Source organism: Carassius carassius, chromosome 18, assembly GCF_963082965.1.
Source record: "Carassius carassius chromosome 18, fCarCar2.1, whole genome shotgun sequence".
Lineage (NCBI taxonomy): Eukaryota > Metazoa > Chordata > Actinopteri > Cypriniformes > Cyprinidae > Carassius > Carassius carassius.
In genome coordinates this window covers 22516041-22537381 of record NC_081772.1, presented here as the reverse complement: position 1 = coordinate 22537381, position 21341 = coordinate 22516041, and the positions used below count along the sequence as shown (strand labels likewise).

Genomic DNA, 21341 nt, shown 5'->3' with positions numbered 1-21341 from the left:
TTTTACAAACCCTGAGGTAAACAAACGCTTCACTTTTAAATATCGGCTTCCTGGCCAGTGTATAATCGTTAGGCAATCATAACATACATTGATTCTCGTGGAAAAGTGAAAATTGTGGGTCATGACTCCTTTAACTTTTATAGTTATACTCTTTGGATTTGAGACTTTAGTCTTTACAAATCTACAGATCTTCTTTATGCACCAAGAGCTTGTAACACTCCAAAGAGAAAGGAACATTTTAAATTACATCATATGACCCCTTTAAAGGGAATGGGAGATTAGACTCTGATTGGTTTATGGAAATTTTAAATTGATTGGACCAGGGTAACATAGGGTTGACCTCAGTGCCCATTTCAGAAAAATATTTTACAATAGCCTACATGAGATAAAAAAATAAGGATGCAAATTCTGTGTTATTTTTGTGATCAGAAGGACTGTCACGATCATCAGCTGGAGTGCCCATGAACTCCAGTAGAGGGCACTCCACTCAGGAGTGGAGTCTCTGCTGAACTTCCAGAGCTTCATCACGTCTCTGCTGAACTTCCAGAGCCTCGTCACGTCTCAGCTGATCATCCAGATCCTCGTCTCATCCTGTCTGTTTCGAGGAGTCAGAGACGTTCGGATTCATTTGCAGAATTTATTATAGAATGGTATAAACAGGTAGTAATCAACCAACAGCTTCAAGTGTGTAAAGGAATATCCAGAATCAATAACAGTACCAGGCAGATGTCTGGCGGGCGGCAGAGAATCAAAGGCAGTATACACAATCCAAAATCAGACACGGACAGAACAAACACTGGGGCGCCCACTGGGGCGGCGCAGGCGGAACTGGAGCCCACCAAGGTGGAGCAGAGGACCCCCACAGCTGAGCAGACGAGACAGAAGCCCACCACGGCAGAGTAGAGGACCAACACATCCGAGCAGCTGGGCCAGAAGCCAACCACGGCGGAGCAGAGGACCACCACAGCCGAACAGCTGGGCCAGAAGCCCACCAAGGCAGAGCAGAGAACCACCACAGTGGAGTCGATGGCACAGGAGAGCAAGTCTGGTCAGGTAGGACTGAAACAAAGAACATAAACAGGTTAATGGCGGCCTCGGTGGTTGTGATGAAGTGGTTAGAGAGTTCCTAAATGGTCTCCATAGCCATGACAGGGCAGGATGAAAGTTCCACCTGCTCCGCTCCAGTGGGCTCCAGTTCCAACTGCTCCACCCTGGCTTCCTGCTCTGTCCTTGTATATATGATGGCCAGTTTTTCCTTATTAATATACAATATTAATTCCATTCTTCACTGTCAGAGTGACTTTAGGTTAAAATAGGAGATTTGAGAATCTGGAATTTTATTTGAAAAGATTGAGAAAATACTCACTTTTAATTAAATGACCCATTTATCTTTTCTCTGAAACAATGTTTCAAATAATTTACAAATTTACTTTTAACCGCAAAATTTACAATGGCTAAAAGTGGGTTTAACATTTGAAACAGTATAGGCTTATCTGTTTAGAACTGCATTAACAACTGCATAAACAAAACAAAATATGTTTATTTTTATGAAGATACTCAAGACTGGACATACTGTATATACACTAAACTGATTAACCATGATTTCCATGTGTTCAAGATGTTTTTATACAACACCCTTTTTCAATAGTTAATATTCTATGATATTAAGTATTTCAGTGAGGCTTCTGAAGGATTTTCAAACTCAAAGCAAGTCTCAGGGATTTGTGGTACAGTATTAGGCTATATATAGTGATAAGAAAAAAAACAGGTTATAAGGGGACAAGGTTTTGCTTTGTTCAGCATCACCGTCAGAAAAAGACAAGCAGATTTGTTATCATAAGTGTATGACAGTCACACAGCTGGTGTTCAACGAGTCGTTTAATTCAACAGTAGTTTTTCAATACAAAAAGAAACAGGTTGCAGTGCAAGTGAAGCAGAACACCAGTGTTCATTTTCTACAATAGATTGTAGGCCTCTATAAAGACCTCTCAACAACAACAGACAGGACTTTGACTAAGAATCTTAATATCAACATTGTTTGCTGAGCAGAAAATTGTTTGTTACTTCACAGCACACTTCTAAATGAAGGTTTACTGTGGTTTGTAGATTGTGATTTGAGCTAGTCTAAATAACATATGTCCCTCTATTAGGAACTGCAATGGTACCAGCAAAATGCAGCTTATTTACTTAATCGAAAAGAGACTTTGAAAGACATTTCAATAGTATTTCTAATTAAAGTGTATTATAAACCAAAATTAACAATCAGCTCTTCATCAAACTTCATCGTGGCAGTTAAGAGTTTATCTGTTAAGTATTTTTTACATACCGACATGAGACCTCCCAGTCCATAAATCAAAGTCAATGATAAAGTGAGGGCGATTTTCCAGTTCAGCATATATTCAACTCCATTTCCTAGTGCAATCCACTACAGAGAAGATGATTGATGATCATCTCGGCTTGGTCCCAGAGCATTTCATCCCACAGAACCATAGCTAAAACTGGTTCATTATACCAGTCAGCCTAATTAAGGTCCGAAGTCCACTGATCAGATCAATAGAGTGACCGTCACAGTCTGAAAACTTTCTGGTCAATATCGATTCAATTAGTAATTGTCCTTCAAGTTTTGCAGTGAAAAGTATTGGTATGTAAAGTACATCTGGTATGAAATAACTTCTAAACCTTCTTGTTTTTAGTTGGTCAAACACCTTAAAGGACACCTGTTGACTTATAGAAGTCTTGTAAAACATTTGACAGTTACATGATAAGAATTAAAACAGAACTGAATTAGATCTTAAAAAAAATAAATAAAAGGTGTTTCTGCTGTTCACTACTGAAAAGACGAGCATTATCATATGATGGGACGCCAGTTTGAATTTTAGAGAAATGTAACACTACATCACTTGCTCACCAATGGATCCTCAGCAGTGAATGGGTGCCGTCAGAATGAGAGTTCAAACAGCTGATAACAACATCATCATCAAGTCATAATCCAAAGTAATGGATACATTGCTTAAACATATTTGTTTGGAATGGTTTCAATTTATTTATTTTTTTGCTTGCTTGAGCTGTGCATATTACTCTCCTGATTCAGACGGTGACTTTTTCTGGAAAAAGCAATATTAGGAAACCAAATTTTAGCTGGAAGCAACATTTTGAAGAAGAAAATATTTTAATTATTAATTTGTTTCTCAGAAACAATATGTTAATTGATGGACTGGAGTGATGTGGATTACTTGTGGATAATTGTGATGTTTTTAGCAGCTGTTTGAACTCTCATTCTGACGGCACCCATTCACCACAGAGGATCCACTGGTAAGCAAGTGATGTATTGCTAAATTTCAAAATTTTCAGATTGCTAAAAAATCTGTTCTGATGAAGTAATAAACCCATCTACATTTTGGATGGCCTGAGGGCGATTAGATTTTCAGCCAAATTAAATTTTTGGGAGAACTTGGATTAACCTTGTCATCTAGTTTCTTTAGAAATGTGTGTTTGTTTGGACAGTTGCTTTGTGCCAGCAGGCAGTAAAGATGTTTGCAGGTGTGTGATGTGGGAAGTCGTAGCCACTTTCTCCCAGACAGCATGAGACAGTCGCCATAGCAACCCCACCTTTTATGCTGAGCTCATTAAAAGCAAGGCTTCTAAATACAAGCTGGACCTGTCACCCTCAACTAAGGGAAAGAAATGATTTATTGGTATAAAATCATTCACTGGTATGCAGGTTTTAATTAAAATCATTGTGTGGTGTATTTCTTAAATGTTAAACTGAACCTTTCATCAACTAAAGTGGTGGTTTTACCATGCGAAGAATTAAGAGAAGAGATTGTCTCCAAATTGTCATATGCTCGGGTGAAATAAAAAGACAAAATAAATAAATAAATAAATCAACCAATGAGTATAAACGCCCCATGAATAAGTGCTTTCATCGCTTGTCATCTCTGATTCTGACCAAGGTTAAAATTCTTTAATAATAATAAAAAAAAGGTTTAATTTCCTGTTCTGGGCACTTACATACTGCACTTCCTGTATTTACATTATTTTATGGTTACCTTTCCAAAATGGGTTTGGGATTCATTTCAACTTTGTAATCGCCGCTTTAAAAAGGTTGCTGGATGACTTTCAGAGAGTAGTGTTTGCCCTCTAGACATTTAAAGCTTAATAACAACATTTGTCATTACATACTAAAAGCAAAAACGTACAAATTATTTGGCAAAAGTCTGGCAGTATTAGTCATTCAGAGAAAAAAATAAATTGTAATAATAATGAAATATGTCATTTTTCCTCACGTTACGCTTGTTTAGCTATAAACAATCTAGTTAAAAAGTTTTCAACATGAAACTTACAATGAATCAAAAATAATTTCTGGAACCAAACAAATAAACAACAAAAAAAAGGTGTAGATTATTATTTTTTTCCAGACACTGTTCGTCTGATGAGGGGCCCTATATTTGGGGGACTCAAAGCCGAATATGTCTCCAAAGTTCAGCTGGTTTCGTTCCAGAGGTCAGAACGTGAAGGCGTAGACGACGCCAACCACTATGATGTTCCCGATGGTGGCGGTGATGGCGATCCACAGCCAGATGGCGTCCCGGGACATGGGCTGCTGCTCCTCCTGTTGGTTGTGAGCTGCCAGAGCGGCGGCGTGGACGCTAGCAGAGGAGTTGAAGAGAGAGTGATCCATGCTGTAGTCATCGTGAGGCGAAGAGTCCATGAAGGCTCCTGTCATCACAGGGATCTGATGATGGAGAAGAGAAGAGGTCAGACAGATGATCATGCAACCGAATGATTCCCTCTTCTACATCAGTAACACTCTGATGTGCATCCTGGTCTGGTTTTATAGACATCTTACAAGAGTCTCACTGAAATCCCTGCTAGGCACAATTACAGCTCGAGATACACTGCACTCTTAATAATAAAAGATCCAAATGGCGTTCTCACAGCGATGCCATAGAAGAACCATGAACCATGCAATGGGCCTATACATTCTGTTTTGATTTATTGATTTATTTCCATTTAGATTTATTGCAAATAATAATATGACATTAATATGACACACACACACACACAAAATACTTAGTAATATGACACCAAAAGTTTTACTTTTAATTTAATTTATATTTTGTTCAGAAAAAGGACATACTGTACCTCAAATGGGTACAGTAAGTGCACTGACTTGCATTACTGATGTAGATGATAAACTATTATATTACTGAAAATATACTACTGATAAAGTATACACATTAAATGATTTGTAGGTTGCTTTGAATTTTCGAACAGGTAAAATATGATTAATTAATTTACTTTCACTATTCACTGTTAATTTATTCACTATCTACTACTACTACTACTACGGCTATGGCTATGACTACTTTCATTATTATTATTATTATTATTAATAAATAATAATTGGCAAGTGACAATGTAACTTGAAATTTTTCAAAAGCAAGAAATATACCAAATTATCTCCCTATGGCTATACAAGCATCCCTGGGGCTTTCTAATTCTTTGTATGGAAGATTTGAGCCATAAACCATGTTTTATAAAACTGTTTTATATTTCCCACCTGTGTTAATAAATCAAATTGGACTATTCACTGAAAATTATTCACAGTAAAAAAAAAAAAAAAAAAAAAACAAATTTTAGTAATTCAAAAAGCAGAGCAGTCTTTGCATAACCTTCACAACAAAGTGTCTAACGGATTTACATGTTGACGATTAAAGTGTGAACATGAACGGGGGTGAATAACAATTCTGGCTATTTGGCTATTTCCAGAGACGTGTCTGATCTGTTTCAGGGCTGATCAAAACCTGCATGGGGCAGTAAAGAGTCTGACAGCCTCCACTGAGTCGAGATGAAAAGGCTCTCACCACCAGGGTAAAAATATCACAAAGAACCCAGTGATGGCCAATTCATCTCCTCTCTATTCAGTCTGACATGCACACCTGTCTATGCTGTGGTTTGAGGTGTTACATCCTTACAAGCTGCAAACTTCACACATACAAGACAGATCCTTGTTCACTTCTCAAGATGTTAGTTGATGGACTAGTGTGGATTATTTGTGGATCGTTTGTGATGTTTTTATCAGTTGTTTGGACTCTTATTCTGACGGCACCCATTCACCACAGATGATCCACTGGTAAGCAAGTGATGTATTGCTAAATTTCTCCAAATCTGTTCTGATGAAGAAACAAACTCATCTACATTTTGGATGGTTTGAGGGTGAGTAAATGTTCATTTTTGGTTGTTTCATTTTTGGTTGATCTGTTGTCCCTTTAATTCACTGTGTTACTTGCCATTACTTGTGAAGTTTACTAGCAATTTCTAAGTTTCTAAGTTCGTTGTTGTTTGTTTTCTGTGCTATACCACAAAAATGTGTAACATTTCATATGAAAATTTATTTTTAATTTGAATACATATTTATATTGAATAAACAATCAATAACTATTTATGTCATGCTGCTCTGCATTTTTGATATTAGCAATGTTTTCCATTTTGCTAAAGGCAACAGCACACTTGAACAGCTGAATTATGGTCAAACTGCCAAGCTTACATAAAGACCAAGGAAGCAGAGCAGAATGATAGTTTTTTTCATATGACTTAAAATCAGAACTGTTTTGAGATGTTAAGTTGATTTATGACTCAGAGGTCAGTAATTGGCTGATTAGTGAAGTCTGTGTTAAACAGAGGCAACGGAGCAGCAATCGATACAGCACTGCACCTGCTGCTCCTCTTCACGGACAGAACAACTCCATCAATCTTTAAAGAGAAAAAAACCTTCTCTCATCCTTTTGAAACATAAAAACAGACATATAAATAATAGAACTATTCAATAAATCAGCACAAAACCTTTTCCACTTCAACCCCAATGTTATAAATTTCACACTCTTAGAAAAGGACATTGTCTGAGTGCAGATTTTTCTCAACAGTCCTCTTTGCAACACAGGCTGATATTTAAGTGTTGATTCAGCTAGTGTGTTCAATCAGAGAAGCTTTATCTGATTTGTGAACAAACGATTCTTTTGATTTTAATTGTTTCAATGAATCAATTGATCCAGTGCACAAAAACAGCCTGAATGTTTCGCTAATGAATCAGACTGATTCACCTCACAAATCTTACTTAAATCTTTTACAATCTTAAAAGACTGTCAGTGAATAAGAACTTATATTATGTTTGTCACACGATTTGCTTTAGTCGATTGAAAAGACTTGGAATACAGTGCACAAAACTTTGTGTTTTTTTCACCATTGCTTGAAAGCTGTATTGAACTGCATTGTATGTATAAACTTTTTTTATTTTCTTTTTTTTTTTATATTTGGAACAATTCTCCTTCACAATGACTAAGAAATACAATTTTACAAAAGTAATATATGAATTGAACACAATATATCATGAATCAAACACTGATCCCTATTAACTCTAAACCAAAGAGAGCACTTCACTGTCAAATGAAGCTGTTCTTTTGCATTTTTTCCACTTAAATCAATCACATTCAAAGGTTCTCAATATTCTCATGACCTCGTTCTCATCTAACGGTTTTTAACTTTTAATGACAGTCATGGATTTTACATCTTAAAAAATAAAATAAAAAATAAAAATTGCTATGTGAATATCAACCTTTAAGACTTTTATACAATGCAACTGTCACATCAACTCAAAAGTATCTGTTCATTGCACAGGCAATGGTTGAAATGAGTTGCCTGGAGCTTAATACCATTCAGAGAGCTGCATTAACTCTTAATGATTCCCATGCTTCCTGATGCCTCTCCTCTGAGCTCAATATGAAGGATTCAAAGGACAACTGCTAAGAGCCCAAAGGCTCACAGTAGCAAATAGACACTATGGGACACCTAATAAAAATGAAATAACGAATGCAAACAAATGCACACATACTTAAACAGTAAAATATCTGTAGCTGCCCAAGCTTTCTTATGCAATTTCCTTAGTCACATGGACCAAAAACAAACCACTAATGTCCTGTCCTGATATTTTCAATCTCTGCTAAGTTTCTCCAACCTAAACATTCCAATCAGCTCTCTTACTTTTTGTAGGAGAACAAGAACGTAGAGGGAGAGCTAAATGTGTCAGTGTTAGAAAAAATAAAATTAAAATTAAAAATAAATACAATTCTACTATGCATGTTGGTGAATTTCCAATGTAAAATCAATGAAGAAAAAAAAAAAAAATATAGGGAAAGCCGTGTGAGCAACTAATAATTATCATAAGCACTGCCTTCATCAAACAAACAAACAAATGACCAGCTTGGACTATTGCAAATAATATTACAAAATGTTAACATTAAAATATTCTGAATATACATAATTTAGAGCAAAATAAAATCAATAATCAGCAAAAATATAAATTTGTATTATTTACTATTTGCATCTATTTTACATTATTTAAATAATCATATTGTCAAAATGTATTTATTCAGATTGTTTAGAATCAGCAAAAATCTGTTCAATGTAAAAAAGTTAATTTATTCAGTTACATGGTCACTGTGTATTTACACATTCACACATTTTGTACTATTACAGGTATGACCTGTTACTGTAACGGTTTCCTGGACTTTTAGTTTGTATTTACTTCCTTTGTCATGCGTTTAGCCTCTGTTTTCTGTGGATTTCTTTTCTTCTTTTTTCTTTGTCCTCAAGTAATTTTAATAGCTGCAAATAGGAGTTTATTTGTTTATATTAAACTTAAATCATCCAAATGGATGAATAGCCATTAGCTTGTTATTGGCTAATGGGGATCCAAATAAACAAACAAATAAAATGGATGGAAATTTCATTTGCAATTAATATACAAATCTTATTCAGGCCTAAATATGTTGGCAAGATGTATTTCTGGACAACATCTTCATGGAGACTTCATATTCCGATAGCTGTATGTGTGTATGCATGCTTTCTTATAAATCATCATCATCGTTTGTCATTGTTCACTGCCTGAAGGACAATTTAAAACTTGGCTTACCACACTCTCCCTTAATTGTATAACATATCTATTTCAATTTCCTAGATTATTCTCAGTTTTTGAATAATGTTAGATATGATAATACCGACGCATACACACCACACTATACCGATAGAGGTTTATTGTACCAAGAACGGACCGTTGTCCGTATGATGAAGCTTCGATCTTCCAGATGCGTGTTATCGCTGTGCCCAAGACAGAGCGCTCCTTGTACAGCAGGCCTCACAGCTATTTTTGCCCTCCTTCCATTCAAATGTCACAATTTTAAGACAAAATCCTCTTTTTCTGTTCATAGCCGCAGCTCTTTGTTCTTGATTCCAGTTTTGGAAAATCTCCTTCAGCAACTTCTTTATGAATCTCTGCTTTATTATTAGTTAAGGTGCAGTCAGGGTTTCACTGGCACTTTGGCCTTCAAGGCACCCACACATTAAAGAAAGGGCGAGAGAATAGTGAATCCTAGTCTAGAAAGAGGATATAGGGTTCAGGAAAACATTTGACTTTATAAATCTCCAGAGCCACAGGACAATGGCCGATTTATTTATTTAATTTTTTATGTGTCGTAGTTTTGAATTCACTCACTATGGTAATACATATCTTCTGCAGTGCTTTTGCCTGCCAGTCACTATCCAGTTGAATTGCAAACTGCTGGCAGTGTGAGATTTGATTAAGAGTGGCAATCCATCACTACCAATGACTGATTGCCATAGTGATTTATTCTTTCAAATAAACTTTGAATGAAAGTTCAGAATGATGAAGCACCTTTCTGGATGTTTCCTTTAAGCTTATGATTGGATACATAAGATATCCTCTACCAAAGGCATGACATGTGCATATGCTGTCAATTAAACTTTAGAAATGATATGCAAATCCCTGACAGAAACTGTGAAACTCCTTTGTGTTCAGGTGATTTACAGCGATAGATGGCACTTAGTTTTTTTGAAGCATTGTTGTTGTAGTTATTTGCTAAGACAAAACTGTTAGAACATTTAGACAAACTAACATAAAACTAATTTACTTTAAACACATCATGTGTCTGTAACCAACCCTTAAAACCGAGGTTTTCTATTTTTTTTTTTTTTTACAAATTACAGAATTGTCCAATGTATCCAGTTTTTACATATTCTGTTTAATATTATTCAGTGAATTGATCATTCAAAGTAATTGCAACTACCAAAAACATAACATTTATATAATATAATAGCTGTGCTACACTACTAGTATGTTCCACATTATTAAAATAAACTAATATTCCTTAATTGAACAAAGTGTAATAGTGAAAAAGAAGCACAGTTTCAATCTATTGTCTCTGTTTGTACATGCTCAACACTGCTACTTTAGTTATTGTAAAAAAAACAAATAAACACTTTTACACTTTACAATAAGGTAAATCTAGTTAGTTATTTGGATAGTATACATTTATCAACTACAAACCAACATTTGGCCACAAACTATACATTATAGCTTATGGTAATTTTGCTGTCTTTATTATTACCCATTCTGTCGCAGATTTTTAAAATGTTAAATTGATTCAAATACATTTGTAATACATTTGAATGTTTGTCTACTTAATTGGCATGTTCATTTAATGTTTATCAACAGAAAATAAAACTTTTAAATTATATTTAGACACGTATGGTTAGTTTTATTATTTCACATATACTTAACTTTTTAAGAGTTAAGTAAGTTCAGGAAAAGGAAATTGTGTGTATTGATTTAACATTTTAATTCTGTCTTTATGACAAAGACTGCTGCCTTTCCCACTCTATTACTCTTGTGTCTCATCCTATAAATCATACAGAAAGACAGACTCTAATTTAGCCTTATGTTACTGTAGTGGCATATGCTAAAAACTGTTTTACATTATGTGGCAAGACACAACACAGGCCTCATCTATCCAAGCCAAGGGCTGCACTCTCTAATTAAAGCTCTTCTTCCACAGAATAACAATTACTCTTCATATTACAGAGAGAGGATCACAAAAAATAAAAAAAATAATAATAAAAATAAATAAATAAAACCTGGACGAATTTCTAGAAGACCTAGTGTTGGTTTGGACTGATCTCATATTTAGCTAATAGGTTATTTAGACATTATGTCATTGCTGTGGCATGAAATGCTGTTGGAAGGCAGGAAGTGATTTTTCTATGCTAAATATTTATGTTTTGCACAGTTTATGGAGGCTCAAATCAGTCAAACCCGAGAAACCACAAGGAGCTTTTATCGCATATGGAAATGTTATTGTTCATAAGTGGGGGGAAGGCAAGAAACTGACTGAAAAACTTAGGGAACAGTGGCTTGTAAACCTGCGTCTGCGTTCGGGAGGAACCGAGTCGGATAATGCTTGTGTGTGAAAATGTTAATATCTATGATTAACAACTCTCATGCATTCAGCCACACGACACGATGTAAATAAGATATTATATGTGGACTTTAGATTGATTATAATGGAAAATTGTGAGTTTGCGATAAATTGAAGTGCATGACAGCTTTTTAGTGATTATATGGAAGCATTATTTGGTCGCTTTCTAGTCTATAATCAATTCAGAATTTGAATAAAATATTTGTTTTGCATGCTGCTAACAGGACCAGGGGACACATACCCTGTAACTTACATGAAGCAAAGTTTCAGGAGTGACTTATATCCTGCATCCCTCATATAAATGCGAAATAGATTGTTTGCAATCAGGTTTAGTTGCTTAGGGTACATCCACCGTCTCAATGGTAGGCAGGTATTTAGATTAGATTAGATTAGATTCAATTTTATTTCCACTGCACATGTAAGGTACAAGGCAAACGAAATGCAGTTAGCATCTAACCAGAAGTGCAATAAGCAGTAAGTACAGAATATACAAGGTCTACAATATGTACAATAACTATACAGATAAGTATTATGAACATAATTTACAGATTTTAAATACTATTAGCATGATATACAGATAGGTGTGCTATGAACATACTATACAGGTGGATTATGTAAAAGTGTATGTACACTATAGGCAGAACTATGAACATATGAACATACAGGTCCTTCTCAAAAAATTAGCATATTGTGATAAAGTTCATTATTTTCCATAATGTAATGATAAAAATTAAACTTTCATATATTTTAGATTCATTGCACACCAACTGAAATATTTCAGGTCTTTTATTGTTTTAATACTGATGATTTTGGCATACAGCTCATGAAAACCCCAAATTCCTATCTCAAAAAATTAGCATATCATGAAAAGGTTCTCTTGTCCGGAGCTATTAACCTAATCACCTGAATCAACTAATTAACTCTAAACACCTGCAAAAGATTTCTGAGGCTTTTAAAAACTCCCAGCCTGGTTCATTACTCAAAACCGCAATCATGGGTAAGACGGCCGACCTGACTGCTGTCCAGAAGGCCATCATTGACACCCTCAAGCGAGAGGGTAAGACACAAAAATAAATTTCTGAACGAACAGGCTGTTCCCAGAGTGCTGTATCAAGGCACCTCAGTGGGAAGTCTGTGGGAAGGTAAAAGTGTGGCAAAAAACGCTGCACAATGAGAAGAGCTGACCGGACCCTGAGGAAGATTGTGGAGAATGACCGATTCCAGACCTTAGAGGACCTGCGGAAGCAGTGGACTGAGTCTGGAGTAGAAACATCCAGAGCCGCCGTGCACAGGCTTGCGCAGGAAATGGGCTACAGAGAAGCAGCACTGGACTGTTGCTCAGTGGTCCAAAGTACTTTTTTTTTGATGAAAGCAAATTTTGCATGTCATTCGGACATCAAGGTGCCAGAGGCTGGAGGAAGACTGGGGAGAAGGAAATGCCAAAATGTCTGAAGTCCAGTGTCAAGTACCCACAGTCAGTGATGGTCTGGGGCGCCATGTCAGCTGCTGGTGTTGGTCCACTGTGTTTTATCAAGGGCAGGGTCAATGCAGCTAGTTATCAGGAGATTTTGGAGCACTTCATGCTTCCATCTGCTGAAAAGCTTTATGGAGATGAAGATTTCGTTTTTCAGCACGACCTGGTACCTGCTCACAGTGCCAAAACCACTGGTAAATGGTTTACTGACCATGGTATTACTGTGCTCAATTGGCCTGCCAACTCTCCTGACCTGAACCCCATAGAGAATCTGTGGGATATTGTGAAGAGAAAGTTGAGAGACGCAAGACTCAACACTCTGGACGAGCTTAAGGCCGCTTTCGAAGCATCCTGAGCCTCCATAACACCTCAGCAGTGCCACAGGCTGATTGCCTCCATGCCACGCCGCATTGAAGCAGTCATTTTTTGCCAAAGGATTCCCGACCAAGTATTGAGTGCATAACTGAACATAATTATTTGAAGGTTGACATTTTTTGTATTAAAAACACTTTTCTTTTATTGGTCGGATGAAATATGCTAATTTTATTGAGATAGGAATTTTGGGATTTCATGAGCTGTATGCCAAAATCATCAGTATTAAAACAATAAAAGACCTGAAATATTTCAGTTGGTGTGCAATGAATCTAAAATATATGAAAGTTTAATTTTTATCATTACATTATGGAAAATAATGAACTTACACAATATGCAAATTTTTTGACCTGCAATTACACTATTGCAATGGACAGTAAAGTGCATAGAAAATATTTCAGTGTGCAAATGGATTATTCACTGTTCCTGGATGAACAGACAGTAGTGCAAGTAATAACAAGTTACTGTTTTTTTGCTTGTTGTAAATAAATAAATAAATCAGTCAGATGTAGTGTTGAAGAGGGGGAGGAGTCTGTGTGTGTGTGGTGTGGGGGGTGTTGAGGGGTGTCAGAGGGCAGAGTTCAGCAAGGACACAGCTTTAGGGAAAAAGCTGTTCCTGAGTCTTGTGGTCCTTGTCCGGAGGCTCCTGAAGCGCCTCCCGGAGGGCAGGAGGTTAAACAGTCCATGGTCAGGGTGAGAGGAGTCCTTGAGAATGCTGCGAGCTCATCGTAGACAGCGTTTCCTCTGGATGTCCTCAAGAGCAGGAAGTGGTGTCCCTGTGATGCGTTGGGCAGTTTACACCACCCTCTGCGGTGCCTTGCGGTCAGCCACTGAGCAGTTCCCATACCAGACTGTGATGCAACTGGTCAGGATGCTCTCGATCGTACACCGGTAAAAGTTCACCAGGATGGATGAAGACAGCTGGTTCTTCTTCAGTGTCCTGAGGAAGAAAAGGCGCTGGTGAGTCTTCTTGACCAGGCTGGAGGTGTTTGTGGCCCAGGACAGTTCCTCCGAGATGGTGGTTCCCAGGAACTTGAAGCTGGAGACACGTTAAACAACCATCCCGTTAATGTGGATGGGGTCATGCGTGCTTCCTTTCTTCTTCCTTAAGTCCACAATGAGCTCCTTAGTCTTATTGGTGTTAAGGAGCAGGCTATTGTCAGCGCACCATGTGGCCAGGTGCTGTACCTCCTCCCTGTAGGCAGTCTCATCGTTGTCTCTAATGAGGACAATCACCGTGGTGTTGTCTGCAAACTTAATGATGGAGTTGGATCCATGCACAGGCTTGCAGTCGTGGGTGTAAAGGGAGTAAAGGAATGGGCTCAGCACACAGCTCTGTGGTACGCCAGTGTAAAGTGTGATGGTGATGGAGTGGGTGTGGCCTGACCGAACATGCTGAGGCCTGTTGGTCAGAAAGTCCATAATCCAGTTGCAGAGGGAGGTGTTAATGTCCAGGTCTCCAAGTTTTGTGGTCAGCTTGGAGGGAATGACGGTGTTAAATGCTGAACTGAAATCAACAAACAACATCCTAACATACGTGTTGTTATGGTCCAGGTGTGTGAGTGCAGAGTGCAGCACTGTGCCTACTGCATCCTCTGTGCTCCTATTCCTATGGTAGGCAAATTGGTGTTGGTCCAGTGTGCGTGGGAGGCAGTCTTCTCCATCTGGGCCAGCAGCCTTGCGTGCGTTGATCCGGCTCAATGCAGTGTGGACATCTGTGGAGGTGAGTTTGAGGGTTTGGTGGTCTGCTGAGTGTGTGATTTTGGTGGCCGTCTCCTTGTTGTCGCTGTTGAAGCGAGCATAGAAGCCTTTTTGATGCCCCTTTTCAGGTTATAGACCTGGATTTACTGTAGGCCTGAGCGTCATCTGACCTGAAGGCAGTGTTGCGGGCTTTCGGCAGAAGTCGCACCTCCTTCAGAAGTCGTTCATTCATGGCTTCTGATTAGGATATGTTGTTATCCGTTTCTCTGTTGTGATCCAGTACAGAGGAGGTGTAGATATCAATGTCCGTGTGAGAGCCACAGGCAGCCTGAGAAGCAAACATACTCCAGTCAGTGTGTTGAAACCTGTCTTGAAGTAAAGCGTCTGCTCCAGTTGGCCACACTTTGATGGTCCTCACTGATGGCTTCACACGGTTGATGAGGGGTGAATACTTAGGGGTGAGAAACAAAGAAAGGTGATCAGACTGTCTGAGGTGGGGGAGGGGGTCGTGATGTAAGCTCCATTAATGCTTGTGTAAACATGATCCAAAGTTTTGTCTCCTCTGGGGTGGCAGGAGACATGCTGGTGAAATTTGGGGAGCACTGTCTTTAATTTGCAGTGATTAAAATCACCCGCGATAATAAAAGCAGCCTCCGGGTGAGCAGTCTGTTGTTTACTAATGGCTGCATGAAGTTCGTTCAAAGCAAGCTTGGCATTAGCATCCGGTGGAATATAGACTGCGGTTATTATGGTGGAAGTGAACTCCCGTGGCAGATAAAAAGGTCTACATTTAACCATGAGAAACTCTAGGTTAGCTGAGCAGTGTCTCCCAACAATGACAGTGTTCGTACACCAAGCTTTGTTGACATAAATGCACAATCCACCACCTCTTGTCTTGCCGGAGTCATCTGCCGTTCTATCTGCCCGGAGTGTGTAGCGTCCGGCTAGCTCAATAGCATTATTGGGTACGTTGCTGTGTAGCCATGTTTCTGTGAAAACCATGACATGACAATGACAAAAAGCTCTTACTGTGGGTGATGCGGAGTCGTAACTCATCCATTTTGTTCACCAGTGACCGCACATTAGCGAGAAAAATGCTGGGTAAAGAGCGGTGTTAGCTTTAGCTTGACTCTTAGACCTCCCCGCTTCCCCCGCCATTTGTTTACGATCTCGACGCCGCCTACAAGCACTTCCGCCCGGCCGGGTAGAGTGCGTAGCCTCGGGTGTTCTAGCGATCTCAGGGATGAGTCGAAGATTGGTGATAAAACTGTTGGAAAAGTCCTCACCGATATCCAAAAGCTCCTGTCGGGTGTATGATGTTAAAGCAAAGCTGTTCAGTATGAACAGACCCGAGATGAGCAGGAATAATACTGAAAAATTGCAAAAACTGGAGAGACGCTGAGCCTCGCGATGTGTTCGCGCCGCCATCTAGGTCTGTTATTATTTACAATTTAGATGAAAAATTGCTCCTCTTCATAACATTAGGATCACATCCAGCATGTGTTGTGAATTTCTGTTTATACCTTTCTCTTATAATAGTGTCTAAACCAGTACAGCTGGGACTCTCATCCATCCTGCTTTTCACTTATATCTAAATTTCGCGCTTCAGAATCACGTGATTGCAAACAAGCTATTCTATTATGTAAATGAATGCTCTGAATCTTAATGTAACATTTAATATAAAAAACATTCTGAAGAGATGTTAATATATTCCAGTTGACAATACTCATATCTATTATAATAATCCACTTGAGAATGATAATAGAGTTTCTGAAGAGCAATGAAGTGTGACCACTTGACTTTCTGTTAACTTAAGCATCACAATTAAATTAGGAAATTAAACAAGATCAAAAAAAGAAAAAATAACCTCAGTCATTCAGCCGTGCTGAGATAACACAAATTGATGTTGACTAATGAGTTTCTGCATGCTAAAAATGAAATCTTTTCAGAGGCCTCTGTGTCGCGAAAAGATAAAGGCATTTGCCACAAGTATCTCCTAGACACTGCATGGAGATAGAAAATGAGAAAAGCAAAGCTAAAGGTACCACTAAAAAGCTTAGTGATATTTATTAGAAAGATGAAATTAGCAAAGACCATGCAAATCTTATTTAGCATGACCAACGTGTGTTTGTAATATTTAATCTTTTGACCTCACATAAAAATGTGATGAATCCCAAATACGTCCAGTTGAAAAGATGAAATTCCTCCAGCTCAAATTCAAATGCATTCATAACTGTGACAGCTTACATAAGGGTATTACCTCATGTAGGAATGCTGCTCATGAAACTCGAGATAGGAGAAAAATACCTTATGTGAGCCATCAGCTTGTGCCTTTGAGAGAAGGAATCCTCTGAATAGAGCAAATGAATTAATGTGCAGTGAACTACACAGCATTATCTACATTGAAGTGCCATTTCCATTCATAGCAGGGATGAACAAGCTTCCGGCCCCAATCCCACTGCCTTCATCATGCTTATGGGCACACATTTGCCCATGGCATCACTGTCCTCAGTTAGCAGGGAATGACACTCGGGTCACTGAGGAGGAGGTTCCAGATTGGTGATGTGGCATTTGTTCGACTGGCCGAAACGCCAAGAACTTCCCCATCAGCAGTTTGTGAACTTGTTTTGGTTCGCAAGTTTAGTGTCACAGACTGCATTTCTTAAATAACCTGAATTAACCTTAATTAAAAGATTATCACTGTCTTCTGTAGTAGTTTCGCCTAAACAGTAAAACTACTACTACTTTAATGTAATTCTGCTCCTGGATGGCAAATGTCCTGCAGAGTTTAGCTTAAACCAGCGCCAACAGACTTGCCTGGAATTTTCTAGTGAATCTGAAGACCTTCAATAGCTGGTCCAGGTGTTTAATCGGGGTTGACGTGAAACTCAACAGGGCAGGGAGTGTTTACACAACAGCATTTCAAACAAAAAACAGAAGATATATCATCCATTTTGGCTGTTATTTTACATGACACCGTGTTTTGGGGGCCTGAAAATGCAATTGTTTGAAAATGAGTTACACAGATTTTGAAAGCAATATTGTTATCATCTCTATGTGAACTATGAAAATCATCTGCATGTGTATTTGCCTATGTGTGCAGGTGCATAGAGTTGCCAACTACTGGCCTGGCATGAATAATACAGTATTTTTAGTAGTTTTCATGGATCTGCATGACATCTTTGCCGTTTGAACGTGAAACTTTACAAATATGCAAAGGAAAAACCTTTCTGTTTTAAGTACAAATGTTGTTGTGCAAATTTACCCTCAGTGGCCTCCAGGAACACGTTTGGACACCATGCTATAGAGTAGACTATGAAAACAACAGTTCCCTTTCAAGAAAACTTCGAACTGCATCCTCTAGGGGTTGTTATGGGGAAACACCTCATTGCGACCTGTGTCTGAAGCATACATTAAAAAAACACCAACAACATGTTAGCCGGCGACAGCTCATGACGTCACTACCGGTGCGACTGTAGTTATCCTCTTCTTTGTCTTCATTGACTGTTTTCTTTGAAGCATACATCATTTAGGAGTGCATGTTTCTCACCAGAGGCTTTGCTCTGATACCTGCAGTTCACACGGCTCACATGCTGTGGGGGTGTGTGGTGAAGAGCAAGCGCGTTCAGCTCTCGAGGGAATTGGATGCGCTCTGCTGTGCTCATTGTGATACATTCACGCGACTACTAAGGGGTTTGTGAGTATTTCACCATTTACCCAAGTTTGTAGACAGTGCTTGCATGAGTGCATTCTTGCATGAATACTGATGCATTAGTGGCAGCAGTTTTATTCGCGCTTGATTTATTGGGTAATCTAGCAGTTGGGTGGAGCGTGTTTAGCTCCCGTTCCATGCATGCTGTGCGTTGCGTGGCGGTGAGAACATGGAAAGGACCTGACAGGAAATTTCTCCCTATTAGTAATTTCCTTTTGTTTATATAGGAAATGTATAGTGTGGATCTCTCTGCAGTTTTTTGACAGATGGTTTATATAATGTCCTTCTCAGACAACCACATTATGCTACACACAAATTAAAAAAAAAAAAATTCGTCCAGCATCCACATATTCCAGCAAACTAGTTAAGCCAACGTCAAGGGATGCGTGAGAATGGTTATGAAAAGATGCTACTTGTTGAAGAGAAGCTGGCCTGCTATCTCTCCATGGGGGAGGCAAACTTCCTCCTTGCCATCTAAGCACTTTACTTCTCGCTTAAATGGCAGGGCATACCCAGCAGCAGCATGTCAGGCTGTCGCTTCATTGCAAACAATGGCGGTGCTTCAGGCATATCAGGCTGATCTGCTGAAAGACCTGGTTATAGGCAAGGGCCTTTAGGTACAGTAGCTGAGTTGTGCCGCACCACAGATCCTGCTCTCCGTGGTACTATTCAGGCCACCTCTGCTATGGCAGGTCCATGGCGGCTATAGTGGTAATGAAGAGTCATCTGTGGGTGAACCTGGCATATGTTGGGAAGAAAGAGAGCAGTTTTCTTCTCGATGCTCCGGTGTCACCTTTCAAACTTTTCAATACCTCTGTTGAGACAGTGGTTGAGAAATTTAGGGAGGCGATGGGACGCTCAGTGGCTTTCTCATCCTCCGTTCCATGAAGGTCCAGGTCTGAGCCCATACAAACCCAGGATGCCTGGCTTATCTTGATCTGAGGATCAGAAATGGGCACAGAAGGCTGGTGTCAGGGCTTGCACTCCTCCACCGCCTGCAGGTAGGCGTAGGAGAAATCGCCGGTCAAAGGGAGGTAGGCAAGATAAGAGATGTGATCCAGACGAGACATTAGTGTTTTCATCTAGATTAGAGTGATACTTGAATATCTACTCATTTTACTCAGGGGATTAACATCTGCTTTTATCTTCCCCTTCCTAATTCCCCTGTAACCACCATCTCTCCTGACCATCTCTCGGTTAGGCAGGAACTTTCTGCATTAGTCTCCTATGCTGGTTGTTGTGTGTATTTCATCTGCAGGTTTCTTTGCAGTGTTTTCCGAGACCTGTGTGTTTCTGTTCTTTTCTAGGGTAGGTCCTCAGTGAGCACCCCCCCTCTGCTGGATTCAGAAACCGGATGCTCGACTTGCAGTGATAACCTTACTTGTTGATGCACAGTAAGACTTTCTAAAATCCTATATGGTAAGGGTTACACGTTAATAGCCTTGTTCCCTTTCTCTGACTTGGCTTAAACTGGATTCCTCGCTCCGTGGGCTGTTCTCGTGGTAATATTTAGCCGTTCTCCCCTTTATCAAAGGGTTGCCTATGAGCATGCCACTCATATTCTGAATTTGGGGTTCTCCTCTCACTTGAGAGTTAACTTCTCTGTTTTCACAGAGCACCTGTAACCAGCAGCATCAGGTGAAATAGGCCCTTCATTTGCCTCCCTGATGCGCTGAGTTTTTTGGCTATGTGCAGTACACTTACTTTTTGTTTTCTAATGATCATGCTGTAGGTTGAGCCCCGCTCTCATTTGAGAGCTGGGTGTGTTGCTCCCTCAGCTAGGTATTTTATTGCTAACCAATCCAGCATTATACAATAGATCGAGTTGGTGACTTCTCAAATATATTGTTCTTGGCATGCACCATTTCCATCTATGGGCTGCTCTTTCAGAGTGCCACGAGAGACCCTTAGAATGATATCTCTAAAATCCATGTTAGGGTAAGTGTGCATGAGTAGTCTTTGTACATTATTTCTAAAATCCACACTGTGGTAAGTTTGCACGCTAGTACTTTGTGGTCTTTCTGAAATCCTGTATGGTGAGGGCTATGCGCAGCAGCTTTGTGCCTTTTCTGGGGTTGGTTAAAGCCCCAGTTCCACCTTGAGCACCACTCATCCTATGTATCCTATAGATACTTACTGTAACAGGGTGTTGCTACTGGGGATCTGTTGAAGCAGTTCCTTCAGCAAGCTCAAGGAGAGCAAGGAGTAGCCACTGTGTGACAGGCCAAGACTTGGTATGATGCTAGGCTCTTGGTCATATACCCTTAAAGGAATTTATTCCTGATTCCAAGACTTGAGCTCTATCCCAGGGGCAAGGAGTATGGGACTAACAGGTACATTTTTGGGGTATGTAGCCTAGGCCTTTGGCCGTAAGTGATAATGTCACAGACAGCCATCTAATGTCCCAGGGGCAACTCTCTTAAAGCTTTGGTTATTCTGGCATCCACTCCACTCAGCATGGTGGCATGGCTATACCATTCCCTATAGTGACCCCTAGAGGACACAGTTCAAAGTTCCCGTGAAAGGAACGTCAAAGGTTACTTAAATGACCATGGTTCCCTGAATAGGGATTGAGACACTGTGTCCTCTAGTTTTCTTGCCATGCTTTGGACAAAGGCTCAAACGAAGAAGTGGATGATGTTTTCTCTCGGCGCTTATTTATACTATAATCGCACCAGTAATGATGTCATTAGCTGTCGCCGGCCAACATGTTGTTGGTGTTTTTTGAATGTATGCTTCAGAAATGGGACAC

At 39.3% G+C, this 21341-nt stretch overlaps 1 protein-coding gene across 1 annotated transcript in view; it reads right to left on the bottom strand.

Annotated features, from left to right (window-relative positions):
* Window positions 1-3481: 3481 nt before the first annotated feature.
* Window positions 3482-21341, bottom strand: part of LOC132092669 (uncharacterized protein C14orf132-like) — a 29454-nt gene continuing 11594 nt past the window's right edge. Inside the window, exon 2 of the mRNA XM_059499002.1 lies at window positions 3482-4735. Coding sequence (XP_059354985.1) covers window positions 4505-4735 — 231 coding nt within the window. The 3' untranslated portion in view covers window positions 3482-4504. The remainder of the gene's footprint in view (window positions 4736-21341) is intronic.